This window comes from Rhipicephalus microplus, chromosome X (assembly GCF_043290135.1).
Source record: "Rhipicephalus microplus isolate Deutch F79 chromosome X, USDA_Rmic, whole genome shotgun sequence".
Lineage (NCBI taxonomy): Eukaryota > Metazoa > Arthropoda > Arachnida > Ixodida > Ixodidae > Rhipicephalus > Rhipicephalus microplus.
Window position 1 is genome coordinate 440,383,196 of NC_134710.1, and position 14,552 is coordinate 440,397,747.

General features: G+C 46.8%; 1 protein-coding gene across 1 annotated transcript in view; it reads right to left on the minus strand.

Annotated features, from left to right (window-relative positions):
• LOC119160894 (Na(+)/dicarboxylate cotransporter 3) overlaps window positions 1-14,552 on the minus strand; it is an 87,042-nt gene that overhangs the window by 23,966 nt on the left and 48,524 nt on the right. The window contains exons 4-5 of the mRNA XM_037413164.2: window positions 13,547-13,662; window positions 5,509-5,675 (exon numbers count right to left, since the gene is read on the minus strand). Coding sequence (XP_037269061.1) covers window positions 5,509-5,675; window positions 13,547-13,662 — 283 coding nt within the window. The remainder of the gene's footprint in view (window positions 1-5,508; window positions 5,676-13,546; window positions 13,663-14,552) is intronic.

A 14,552-nucleotide genomic window follows, 5' to 3' on the forward strand; every position in this document is an offset into this window, starting at 1 on the left:
AAAATCATGACTGCTGATTTTTTCTTACTGAATGTGAAATCTAACCTATCTCCCTCATTATCGCAGATGTCCATTAATCTCTGCCACCTTTTCTTGTTGTCGGCCATTAGCACTATATCATCTTCGTACATCAATGCTGGTAGTGCCTGTTCAATGAATTTTCCTTCTTTGACGAAACACAGGTTGAAGCATATTTCACTTCCGTCTAATTTGGCCTCTTATCCTAGTAGGTACATCATGAATAACAAGGGTGACAGAGGACACCCCTGCCTAAGCCCCCGTTTTACCTCTGCAGGCTTGGATACCTTTTTTCTCACTTTATAACTGCCTTGTTACCTTTTTAGATATCCTTTAAAAGATTAGTGACTCCATCTTCCACACCTAGTGTGTCCAGTATTCCCCACATGTCCTCTTGAACCACGCTATCATTCGCTCCCTTGATATCCAAAAACGTTAGCTACAGGGGCCTGTGTTCCTTTTCTGATATTTCGATGCACTGCGTCAGTGAGAACAGATTGGTGAACGTGCGCGAACGAATTTGGCGAACGTGCGCGCAGCGATCCTTGCGGCGACGCACAGAACTGTTTGTTTTCCGCCATGGTATGACAGCGCACGTGCCCGCGGCGCCCATGGTGTCCGACGAGACCCGAGTGTTGTCGACTAAATCTGCCACTCGCCGACTCCCCTATGTTACTTCATGCAGCTATCAATGTCTTTCACCGGCACGGTTTGCCAAAACAAAATGGAGCAAATGAAGTAAAGTAATCAATCATCTTGATGCCAGCATTTTTATTTATATATGTTAGATCAGCCGCTCTTAGGACAACGAAAGAAATGAAGTGGTAGGATAAAGAAAGCAGACGATCTGTAATCGTAGCTAGGCACGTGGCTAATATCACTCAATATGTAGCTTGAGGATAGCTTTTGCACGTTCTTTGATATAACAGTGCCATGCAGAGCAACTACACGTACAAGAAAGACAGACATTGATGAAGCACGTTTGAGCAGACGGCAATTGATTTAACAGAAGAGCAAAACTGCCTCGAGCTATTTAATCAGTACTGCGTAAAAAAGTTAAAATTTTTAACGCTCTGTCTCAACGAGAACAGCAGAACGAATTGCCGAGGACTATATGAAGAGGAGATCGACAATGTGAAGGAAGCGACTGCTTCTAGGAGTATTATTTTCACGGCAGAATGGTCGGCAGGTGCGACGCCGCGCTAAGTTTGAATTTCCAGACATGCATGTCCAGCCAAAGTTGCTGTGGCTCCCTGAAGCGGTGCCTTACATTGTTGAATGGAGGTTTTTTTAATTACGTACTTGTGCCCAGAAATGAAGGCATGAACTGACCGTAATATCACTGAAATAACTGTTAAAATCAGCGCCTAATGAGCTAAGGTAGGGGATACTCGTACTCGTCACGAGTTATAATTATTCAGGAAGCATTTTACCAACCACCAAACTTAATTTTAGGTAAGCTACATTGCGAAAAAAAAGCTTGGTTCGCAGTTTTACGTGTTTGAGTTGTTTTAGCTTGGTGTGAACGATTCGTTATCAGGAAGTTACAACATTAAACAAGCTTCGCAAGAGAGCAGACACATGAGAAAAACTTTTTCCTGTTTTTTTCTAATTTTAGTTTTCTTTAATATAAAAAGCTTACCAGATATGTTTTTTAATTAGCGCATATTTTGTACTATGTTCCCACAAATATTATTTCTGCCATTGCATGCGAAGCTGAAGGAGTGAAAGTGAAGCTGTTCATGAAACTATCGCGGTATGGTCTCTCTCCCAAGACGCTCTGGCTAGCATATATAGCGAAAACTCATCGTAAAGATTTGCCGTCTCATTTAGCCAGTGTATCTAAGCTATGCGCTGATACACTAAATGGTGAGCACAAGCAGACAACAATAGCGGGCTCCACGCTTCTCACGTCTGCTCTTCCGGCGCGGCCGCTCATCCGTGGTTATGTAGGTGGCGCGGTCCACGGGGTTAACACAATCGCGGCGCATAAATGAGCCGAGTTTCCCCTCCTGTATATTCTTTTTCCGTGGCCCCGACAGATTGCACCACCTCCGGTTTACGTGTCTAGGTTTACGGAAAGGTGTAAAGACGGTAATCACTTCAGGGCTTGCATTCGGGAACTCACGGGTGTGCATGAAGTCACTCGAGCAGTCAATACTGGACGTAAGTCAAAGAACTATTGGGCGCCTCATGTTGAGCACTCGCGCGAAGAGAAGTGGGGATTTTCATGGGCGATGCAAGGTGAGCAAATTTTGAGGTGAGAAGAGCTCCGATCAATATTAGGTTCAAACAAAGAGGAAGGAATATGAAGAGCAGTGAATGGGCAGACACCAACAGTGGAGAAAAAGAGCTCGCGGAGTAAGCGGCGAGGCAGCAAGGAACGTTAGGGTGTACTGACGCGACTACTAATTTTTTAAGAATGGTTGCCGTAAAAGAACACACAAGTACCGATAACCTCAAGAAGAGCAACGTGGTGCCTGGCAATGAATCAAAAATATTTTTATTACCTCTACCCTCAAAAAGCCCTTGCGGTTTTGATATAGAAGTAGCTGTTTCACAATGACGTGTAAACTCAGTCTGACGTCACGAGGAGACTCCAATTCGTGATGTACAGACAAAATCACACTTGTCTAGAGTGCCCAGCCGGCCGCTCCAGCTGTCGTTTTCTACAGAAATATGTAAATATCGATGCCGCAACGACACCAAACAAGGTCATACTGCTTGCTACTATGGCCAGGTCTTTTGTGCTAGAATTTAAGCACAAACGAATACTCACAGCTACCGTGAGGTAGAAGCCGTGGCCAACAACAGCGTCTACAGCCATGCTCTCCACTGCTTTAGACAAGTCTGATTCTGTCTGTACTAGCAGTAGCTATGCCACCTGATATCGATCCCACGCGGTACAAGTAAACATTGATGAGTGGTCTGCGATGGTGGATCAGTGGATAAGGTGCTTGGCTGTTGGCCCGAAGGGTTGGATTGGATCTTAGCTGCTGCAGTCGGATTTGCTGTGCCCGTGCATGTTAAAGTACCCCAGATGGTCGAAATTTTCATGGTCCGCCACTAAGGCGTCACTCGTATTCGTTTCGCGGTTTCGGGACGTAAAACCTCCGATGTTACTACGAAGAGGTAATTGCCTACATGTGATTTCTTCAACGATTTCTCCGATTTCGGCCCGTCCAAGACACAGAGTTCGCCAACTTGATAGAACTGCGTTTATCTCGTCGTCGTATTGCCCATTGCAGTGCCACTGGCATGCCGATGCAGGGCAGCGAAATGTTCACAACAGAAGTAATGTACTTTACACTTTTTGTCAGCCTCTGGTAAGGATGGAGCGTCAACACTAAAGCGCAACGAAAGGTCCCTTTTGCAATGCCTGAACATCTTCTCGGTACTCCTTCAAGCAGAGGAATGGCGAATATTTATCGGATCGTAGGAATAGAAAAACCAGGCGCTCAGTAACTGCTAAAGGGTTAAACACGCAAAGAGAGAGAAGGACCGTATCATTTTTGGAGGGGAACCGCTTGATTGGTCGAAGCAAGCTTGGTGTATTTTAAAACGCATAGGTAATAAGACTGTTTCAATAATGCAGAAGTAAAACAGGCACGCTGAGGGAAAGCTAAAGATATGACGCAATGATGTTTTAAATAAATGTGATAATATACAGCCGTGTGCATATTTTGGTGAAATATAAATAGCGAGAAAAATAATGTCATTCTGCTTTAAGGGGTGAAGAATTTGGTGGTGATTTTATTGTATTGTGTCTATAAGAAAGTTGGTTTAATTTAACGAAACGCACGCTCCTTAACGGGACCTCGGTCCGCCTTAGCTTCACGTTACACGTGTGGTAGGAATGCTTGCGTCATACATGATACGTTCGTCCTAGCGCTTTCCCACAGAGATGAGATAGACGTGTGTTCTCCCCAGTTTGATAACTCTGTCGAATTCGCTCCTTTGCACTGCTTCTTTGTGGCTCGAAGCAATACGCCACCGCCTCACGGCTGTCGTGATGCAGCAGAATCGCAGTGGCACGTCCCAATTGCTTGCTCGCATAGCGCCATCAACGAACGCGCTATCTGAAAACACGGTGTCTCTTACAGAGCCAGCGTGTCTACCAACACTTCGAACACGAGCAATATGAAACACCACCCCGTGAATCTGTACTCAACTGAACGAAAAAATTACTTTAACCTGCATGATTATTCCTGTATGAGGCTGCACTTGATGGGTTCTCTCCGCCATAGCAACAAAGCGCACGCGAAGGCTAGGTGATGGGCGAGAGCAGGAAAGGGCTAAAAAAGAGTGTGGTTAACGGCTGGGTTTGACGCATAAGACTGACATTTCTAAAAAGGGGGAGGTGCTGGCTAGAATCTCTGAAACGTTGATCTTAGGAGCAGCCATGACGATGATGATATGTGGGGCTTAACGTCCCAAAACCACCATTTGATTATGAGAGACGCCGTAGTGGAGGGCTTCGGAAATTTCGACCACCTGGGGTTCTTTAACGTGCACCCAAATCTAAGCACACGGGCCTGCAACATTTCCGCCTCCATCGGAAATGCAGCCGCCACAGCCGGGAATCGAACCCGCGACCTGCGGGTCAGCAGCCGAGTACCTTAGCCACTAAACCACCGCGGCGGGGCTGGGAGCAGTCATGAGTGACGTGAATTTGCGAGATAGGGCTGCAGGTGTAAAACGAATATCACGAGTAGTTCACGCTCCCTCAAAGCACGTTTACGATCCCTCAAAGTTTGTGCGTTGGCATCTGTGCGTTACACCGGTCACACGGTAACAAAGGTGTGCGGTCAAACTGAAAAATCTCTAATGTGAGCGTTGATTTTCAGCCTTACCTCGGGGTTTGCAAGTAGTGGTAAGAAAGCACTTTTTGTTTCACAACCAATTGAGACTTTTTAAATCACATCTCTTGAAAGAATTGTGAATGCATTATTACCACGTCAGTAACTCAAGCTGTTATACTGTATCACTGATCTTATTTTCAACATAGGCTTTGAGCGGCGTGGACCACGTTATCCTGTTCGCCAACCAGATCCAGGGAAAATGCAGTAAGGCGCGAGCTCCTCTGGTGCCCTGAGATCTGTAATGTAGGCATGGAAATGTGCGCAAGCCATTCCACCAGATTTATATTCCAAGGCGGAGAAGGAAAAAAAACGTTACACTCAGCAGCCCTCACGCTGAAATAACGTTTGTAAGAAAGGAACTCACGGTGTCCTTGTAGGCTAATAACCACTTGGGATTATGACATGAAGCAAGTTCAGAATGATTTATGCTTCACTAAAGTTTTATTCTGCAAGCATAATTTACCTTGGCCGAATTAAAGTTTTTTTTTCACATGCTGACTCTGAAAGGTTGTCTGACCTCATGGCGTCTATTTTGCCATCGTGTAATCAGCGAGTGCACATATTTGAAGCACTTAGGCGCGGCGCAAACACCGACAGCTGTACGAGGCCAAAGCCCAGGCGGTCCTACCTGCTAATCCTTCAATCTCGATATTTCCTAGCGAAAGGCTCCTGCGCCGCTCTTGAAGTAGCTCGTGCGCAAGTGAGTTTGTCACGGGCATCATCATTGCAGTGATGGCCACGTTGTTGATCCATATGGAGAGGAACATAGAGATGAACATCAAGCCAAACGCCAGCCTGCGACACGCAGAAAATAAAGAGAAACACGCAATAAAAACTTAAGTTGCAAAATAGAGATTTGAGCTAGCTGATGCAAATGCATCCTTGAATGTACCAGGACGCCAGTCCTGTGTGTGTGATTCTTCTCATCTATGTCTTTTAGAACTGCTAAAGATGCATTAAACAGAAGTGTTTTTCGGGCCTCTGCGAAGGAGTATCACGATTCGCGAACGCTTCAAAAGAACTGTGTCGGCACCACTACACAGTTTAACCTTCACCTTTTGTTTAGAAGTGATAACGCTTGTTTTACCCCGTTCTTTTGAAGAGGATCTTACCGCAAGTGCGAGGGCAAGCTTTCTTTGTGTTCTGGGTGTGTCACCACGCTTGTGTTGGTTTATTTATTTCAAGATTTTTTTTTTGTATCCACGAGACTGTGCTGTACTCAGAAAAGTTTAATTGAGCTCTGTGTTTTTCTGTTCAAGCCAAGAAAAAAAATACGCTAAAAAAGCAAAACAGGGGGAAGCTTTGAATTAGCCGTGAGAAGCTTTAAACGTCGAAGCTGGTGAATGCAAGAGCTGATACTTCCATGCGTGTAGGTTTGAATTTGGCTGCCGTTACATTAGGGCGCGTTTTATATTGGTCTCTTGAATGGACCAGCTTGGCTGTTTAAAGCCTTGCGTAGCCGAGGTGCAAGCCTTCCCGCTTTAATTATGACGTATATAAGGACTGAGTGGTTGTTAGGTAACATTTAGAGTAAACTTAGTGTGGTTACACCTAATGAATAATTTTTAATATTTTTATTTATTTTGTTGTCCTCAATCACCAAAGCATTACAGGGGGAGTGGTTTACAACTTGCAAAAATTAAAAACAAAGAAACAAATCATGTGAGTATATACAAGAAACAAGACCTAAACGAAATAAAACCTTTACTCGAGGAAACATAACAAAACTAAAGCGTGAATAAGAAACATTAAGAAAAACCAGCACAGAAAAAGTGGTAAAATTTTACAGTAGTAGCGGCAGAATGTGAATGTAAGAAAAGTACTACCGTAGTCACTACGGCAGTTTTGGCCATGGTCTAGGTATTACACTGTGGTTTTGGCGCCTCTCCTCCGCATCTGTGACCGTGGCACATGCTAGGCTTGACATGACGTCACAACAGCGGTCACGGTAGTTGGTTGCGGGGGCTTTAGTCGCCGAGCGCGGCTTCGTGGCGGCATCTCGAGTGCTACTGCTTCGGCTCTTGTGTGGCTTAGAAACATGTTCTACCAGCTAGTGTGGCAGCGAGGCGAGGCAATGCCAGGTGGTGCGCAGCTGCGGTGTCGCTGGTTGCTAGGCAAAGGTGCGGTGAGGTTTCTTGCGGGAAACCGACACTTTTACGCCATGCTTAAGAGCTTCTTTGTTAAACGACAACTAAAATTTTATTCTACTTTCTATAGGCGTTCACCGCAAAACGATAGGTGTGGGCAAAATTATCAAGAATGTAATACCGCCATCGCTTCGCCGTTGTGAACCTGTATAGACGCATCACGTCTACGCAGGGAGCTTAAATGGCAAACTTAAGGCCACGCATTAATATAATACCTCAATGAACACCATATTTACGCACTATTACTACCAATTCTATCTGCCACGAAGCGTGAGCGAAAAGTACATGCAGAAGTCGACAGGGAGTGTGATAGATTGAGTACACATTGCCGCGCGTTGTTCGCGTGGTAGCCTTCGCGATTAGTCTGTTGAAATGGATGGCACCATGGTACCGTGCATACTTTTTCAGGCTTTTTTTTGTCATTTGTTGATACTTTCTCTTCGCGTAAGTACGTTACCAATAATGCATCATTCTATTTCTTTTGGTATATAAATATATATTATAAAGGAGATTTATTGAGCAGAAAGGTTGATGCTTGGAAGGCTTGGAAGGCGATGCACCAGCCGCAATTTCCGAGCTCGAGCCGCTGCTGCACGCTCGATGCTGCTGCCTCTGCACAGAAGTACTTCCTCTTCTTTACGATGGTCCCACGGAGAAAAAAAGGAGCCATCCTGGCGACTTAGTCCTGTGCAGGCGGCGTTGAACCGTGGTACTCCTTGAGCCTCTGAACGTGTACAACCTCGCGGTTGCGACCTCGCAAGTCTGATGGTGGCGTAAGAGGCTCAATGAGGTAGTTTACTGGCGAAGTTTGTTCGACAATACGATATGGCCCATCGTACTTTGGCAGAAGTTTGGAAGAGAGCTCAGGTGTGCGATGCGGCACTGACAGCCATACAAGAGCACCCGGAAGAAAAACGGGAGTTGAGATCTGGGCATCATGAATTGCTTTTTGCCTGTTTCGGTCATCGCAGGTAAAGCGACGAGTTAACTGGCGACATTCTTCTGCGTTTCTGGCTGCGTCCAAGATCGGTAGGCACTCGGACGCGTCCGGTCGATAGGGCAGATTGGTGTCAATGGTGTGGGAGGAGTGACGGCCGTAGAGGAGGTAAAAAGGGGAGAAGCTTGTTGTCGCTTGCGTTTCCGTAATATAGGTGTATGTAATGAAAGGGAGGACTAAGTCTCAGAGTGATCAGGCGTTACATACATAGATAGCATGTCACCGAGAGTACGATTAAAGCGCTCGGTAGCCCCATTGGTTGAAGGGTGGTAAGCGGTACATGTGCGATGTACAACAGCACACTCAGCGAGCAATTTTTCAATGACCTCGCACAAGAAGGCGCGGCCACGGTCTCTGAGGAGTTCTTGAGGGCCTCCATGACGCAACACAAAATGGCGCAGTAGGAAAGTGGCAACTTCCTGTTCTGTAGCCGTTTGAAGAGCAGTGGTCTCAGCATAGCGTTACGTGGTCGATAGCAACTATTATCTACCTGTTGCCAGTCGGAGGCAATGGAAGTGGCCCATAAATATCTATTTCAACCCGTTCGAAGGGTCGGGAAGGGCATGGTAAAGGCTGCAGTTCACCGGCGGAGGCATGTGGTGGAGATTTTCGGCGCTGACATTCGGCACAAGAGCGGACGAATTGGCGGACGAAGGTATACATACCACGCCAGTAGTAGCGATGTCGAAGCCTTTGGTAGGTCTTGAAGACTCCAGCGTGGCCACATTGTGGGTCAGCGTGGAAAGAGGAACAAATATGCCACCTCAAGGTTCGTGGAACGACGAGCAGCCACTTGCGTCCCTCTGGTGCGTAGTTGCGTCAATAGAGAAGCGTGTCACGTATCGAGAAGTGTAGAACTTGGCGTCGGAGCGTTCGCGTCTTTGGGAGTTCAGAAGTATCGGAGAGATGATTGAGGAGAGACGCAGTCCACGGGTCAATGCGTTGTTCAATAGCAATGGTGTCAAAGTCAAGCGATGACAATGTGTAATCGCAAGCAGAGTCAGCTGTGGCATTCTGGGGCAGGGGGGAACGGGAAAGGGCGTCGGCGTCAGCACGCTTCCGTCCTGACTGATAAACCACGCGTATGTCATAATCTTGAATTTTCAACGCCAGGCGAGTGAGGCGGCCAGATGGGTCTTTTAACGTCGAAAGCCAGCACAGCGCGTGGTGGTTGGTCACGACGTCAAAAGAACGACCATATAGATATGGGCGAAACTTTCCAAGGGCCCACACAATGGCCAAGCACTCCTTTTCTGTGGCGCTGTAGTTGCTCTCAGCCTTGGTAAGCGTGCGACTACAGAATGGGTGGCGTCGGGAGAAGCCATCGCAAGGTGGTGAAAGCATCGTCGCAGGCAGGGAACCATGATAAGAGGTCTTTACAGTTGCTGAGAAGTTGCGTGAGAGGTGATATAATAGACGCGATGTTTCGGACGAATCGCCAGAAATAAGAACGCAAGCCGATGAAGCTTCGAAATTCTTTGATGGTGGCAGGGGTTGAAACGCCGTAACAGCTAGCAATTTCTCGGGATTCGGGAGGATGCTTTCCTTGGAAACAACGTGGCCCAAAATGTTCAGTTGAGGCATGGCAAATCGACATTTTTTTGAGGTTTCATTGCAAACCGGCGTTAGTCAAGCAAGTAAGAACGTGCTGAAGGTGCGTAATTGTGTGACAAAGTTAAGGGCGAAGACCACGATATCATCGAGGTAACACAAGCATATCTTCCATTTTAGTCTATGCAGGATGTTGTCCATCATTCGTTTGAACGTTGCAGGTGCATTGCAAAGTCCGAAGGGCATGACGGTGAATTCATATAAGCGCTCTGGCGTGACAAAAGTGGTTTTGGGGTGATCGGCCTCCGCCATAGGCACCTGCCAGTAGCCTGACTGCAAGTCTAACGAGGAGAGGAACTCGGCACCCTGTAAACTGTCCAAAGCATCGTCAATGCGCGGTAGTGGATAGACATCTTTCAGCGTGATCTTGTTCAATCGCCGGTAATCGACACAGAAACGAATATAACCGTCTTTCTTTTTGACGAGGACCACCGGAGACGCCCTTGGGCTCTGTGAAGGTCGAATGACACCTCTGCGAAGCATGTCGTCTACTTGGTCAGCAATGACGCGGCGTTCTGTAGCGGACACGCGATATGGTCGTTGTCTCAGCGGTGAGTGGGGCCCAGTGTCGATGTGGTGTTCTAATCCTAAGGCACGGCCGAGAGATGTTTGTTCAACGTCGAAAGAATGGCGGTAGCTCTCAAGAATGGTGAGGAGTTGTGAACGCTGCGAGGATGTCAAATCTGCAGCGCTGAATGGTTGAAATATGTTCGCCGACGTTGAGTCAGTCGCTGAGACGAAAGCCAGTTCACAGGCAGAGGTAGAAGGCACCTCATTGGGGACGGATATAATTCTGGAAGAACTGATTGTCTCGACGTGGCCTAGGCACTCGTGACAAAGTGGGGATAAAGACGACGACTCATGACTATAAATTGGCATTGTGGTTGAGCCTTCTACAAGGTCGAGAGCAGCAAAAGGCAGGGGGAGGGCTTTTTGGGTGACGAATATTGGAGAGCGTGTGAAGAAGACCGTGCCGTCGGATATGGCGCTGCATGAAACAGGCACCAACGCAAAAGAGCATGGAGGGATGTAGGTGTCATCGCTAACGACAAGTTTAGCGGCAGACTGGATGTCGACGGACGCTTGGTCATCCAGTGAGCAAAATTCTACCTCAGCCTTAGCATAGTCGATTACGGCGTTATGACGCGACAAAAAGTCTCATCCCAAGATAATATTACGGGAGCACGATGAAAAAACCATGAACTCTATCGTATACAGAACGTCCTGATTTGTCACGCGGGCTGTACATACTGCGGTAGGTTGAACTGGTTGAGCGCTGGCTGTGCGAAGCGATAATCCGGAGAAAGGCGTCGTAACCTTACGAATTCAGCGGCAAAATCCAGCATCTCTAACAGAAACAGCTGCACCGGTATCTACAAGAGCAACAGTAGGAATATTTTCAACGAACACATCAATAACATTGGTAGGTGACAAATGAAGACTTGGGCAAACCGAAACTTGTGCAGTTCTTGCCTCAGGAACTGCATCGTCTAGTTTTCCTCCTCGTTAGGCGCGGGCCGTCGACGCATAGGAGAAGGCGACCGGCGGCGTGGAGAGGGCGAGCGAAGACGTCCCGACCGAGGGCGGTGGTCGTTCTGGTAGCGGGCTGGCATTGGAGTGGAGGAACCGTATCGCGCGTGGGAGTCAAGTGGGAAGAAAGCCTCACGGCGGTTTTCATTGGTGATATGCGTCCGGCGGCGGCAATACCTTGCAACGTGTCCGGGGTATCGACAAGCGTAACGTATTGGGCGATTGTCGAGGGTGCGCCACGGGTTGGTGGTGTTAGTGCTGGTCCAGTGAACTGGAGCTGGGGGATAGCTCGCGTGAGGCTGGAACGGAGGCGCAGGCGCCTTGCAAATTGGCATGGCTGCAGCCGCGGCGTAGGTGAGAGGAGCAGCCACAAGATTAGGCTCGCGAGCAGCTGGTAAGGCCTCGGCGACCTCTTCTTGAATGACGCCACGTAGAGACGATGGTAAAGTTGAGGTAGGTTCTGGTATGAAAGGCACCGAGGAAAGCTGTCGTGCGACTTCTTCGCGGACAAATGCTTTTATTTCGGCTATTAGTGACGCTTGGTCATGACCACTGATCACACTAGACAGCGATGCCAAATCGTGCGCTGGAGGACGTCTTGTCAGAGCTCGCTGCTTCCGCAATTCATTGTAGCTTTGGCAGAGGTTAACTACGTCGTTAACAGTGGTCGGGCTTTTCGCCAAGAGCATTTGAAAAGCGTCGTCGTCAATCCCTTTGAGGATGTGCTTATATTTTTCAGCTTCCGTCATTGCGGCGTTCACGCGTCTGCACAAATCGACGATGTCTTCTATGTAACTAGTGAAGGCTTTACCCGTTTCTTGTGCGCGTGTGCGTAAACGTTGCTCGGCACGAAGTTTTCGGACGGCAGGTCGATCGAAGACTGCTACAATCGACGTCTTAAATTGCGACCACGTTCGGACGTCTGCCTCATGGTTTCTAAGCCAAAAGCTGGCTACACCCGCGAGGTAGAACGACACGCGTGTCAACTTGTCCGCGTCCGTCCATCTGTTTAAAGCGCTCACCCGTTCGAAAGTCGAGAGCCAATCTTCAACGTCGTTGTCACCTGTTCCACTGAAGATTGGAGGCTCCCGCTGAGGAGCACTGCCTGGACAGGTGGCTGGAAGAGATAGAAGCGTCCGCTGATCGGCGTCCGGCATAGCAGAAGGTAGCCGTCGAGAACGGAGTTCCAGGATGGTAGCGGGAAGGTGTACGGGACGGTACCCGGCACGGCTCCACCAATTATAATGGAGATTTATTGAGCAGAAAGGTTGATGCTTGGAAGGCTTGAAAGGCGATGCACCAGCCGCAATTTCCGAGCACGAGCCGCTGCTGCCTCGGCGCCGGAGTACTTCTTCTTCTTTACAATATATATATATATATATGTATATATATATATGTATATATATATATATATATATATATATATATATATATATATACATATACGCTCATATCATAATTTCACCAAATTTCGCCGAGTATCGCAACCTATTCGTTATATCCTGCTGTTTGAAAACTTCTCATCGGTAAATGGGAGTAAAATTACAGCGTGTTACTACTGGTATCATACGAAGAATGTCTGGTTGAATTAATTGGTGGTTCATTTTGTTTAAAAAGTGAGGGCGTCGTACAACGTTACCTAATGACGCAAGGTTGAAATGCACTTGTATTTGTTAGCTCCTAGGCCTTGTATCAACACCGCACAAAATTTTCCGAAATGGCGACACCACAGCGTGATACACAGGCACATAGCTGGCTTCACCAGAACTTTGCGCCCACCACGTGATAGGTGAAAATATTTAGGCTTGATAAAGTCTACACAAAGAATTACTTAAGCACAATAAGACTGTGACAGTTACTTCTAAAGTGCAAAATTTGGGTAAAAAAGTACGACAAAAGTTAGCAAAACGTAAAAAGGACCCTGCTTGTTCTATAAAAATTCAGGCGACATTTTGTCATGGACAAACGCATATTCGGTGTTGCCGCACCAGAGCAGCACTTAAAATCGGCCGGGAACAAAAGCAGCCTCCGCAATCATAAAAAGAAATTTTTGCCAGGCTTGAGTAGAGAACGTATACTTTTGATGAAAATATGGCCACGTAGCAGACAATAGAAAATATTATTGTTTAGACAGCAACATTTGTGTGAGTCCACTTTTTTGCTTTGTCTCGTTTAGCACTTTTTCCTTGTCTTATTACGAAAAAACTGGTCCTTCAATTAGCCTACTCTGCTATATATATCGACTTGCACTGCTGCCCTTCAATATAACTGAACACACATCATGTCTGCTTTTTTCATAGTGTGTTCATGCCGAGTAGCTCTTTTAGTAATTTTCACGGGCGTGATGTGCAAGTCTGACGTTGGCAGTACGGCTCACTGACATCTTGATGCCGGTGCCCAACAGACACAGTGTCTTGAGAGCGATCCTTTGATGCAGGTGAGAGTGCTCGATGGCGACGGCCATAATCAGGGTGCCCAGGAACATTAGGTTTATGTCCTGCAACAAAAGGTAGATCAAGTGTAAGTTTTACATCAAACTTATCGCGCAGTTACGTGAAAGTTAAACTAAACTCATGGCACTCGATCATGGATTGAAACCCGACAAGTTAGGGCTGATAACGCACATTCTTTCGTTCACACAATCAGTACAACCACCGCGGTGATCAAGCGGTCACTGGTCCTCGGCTGCTGATCCGAAGGTCGCGGGTTTCATCCCGGCGCTGACGGTTGCATGTTGTAGGCTCGCGCTCTTAGATTTGTGTGCACGTTGAAGAACCCTGGGTGGTTGAAATTTTCAGAGCCCACCTATACAGCGTCTCTTAAAACCATATCATGGTTTGTGGCAAAAAACCATTTCACCCATCTTCGTTTCAGGTCGTATGGGCATAAATTCAAGTCGAATACGTAAATCAGAGCCACCAATAATGGTACAAGGACAGTATTTGCCGGGACACGACATGGTTGCGTCCCCCGGTTGCGCATAACAGTCGTTATACAAGAAAAATACATGTCGCGTTTCAATCTGTGAGTACTGCATATTTTCAAAATTAGTCATGAACATAGTATTTTCCTCTATGCGGCATTTCAATAATGGTATTGCGAGATTTTATTATACATTCCTAATTGTATTGATGACATAGTGTGCATGATTCGCGGAATTTTTCATTTCATGATTGCATAAATCATTTCCAGTGAGGAATTCAGTTTTTAGATTCCTTTCAGCGAGATCATTTTCTATCAAATAATACACAGCTTCGTCCATTTATTTTCACCATCTATTTGCATAAAATAACCGGACTGACACCGAGTTCATGTGCGGAACTGAAGCGACCATATAAGTTATTTTGCTAATCGTGAAGGTAGGAAGGTTTGTCACTATTCTAGGAG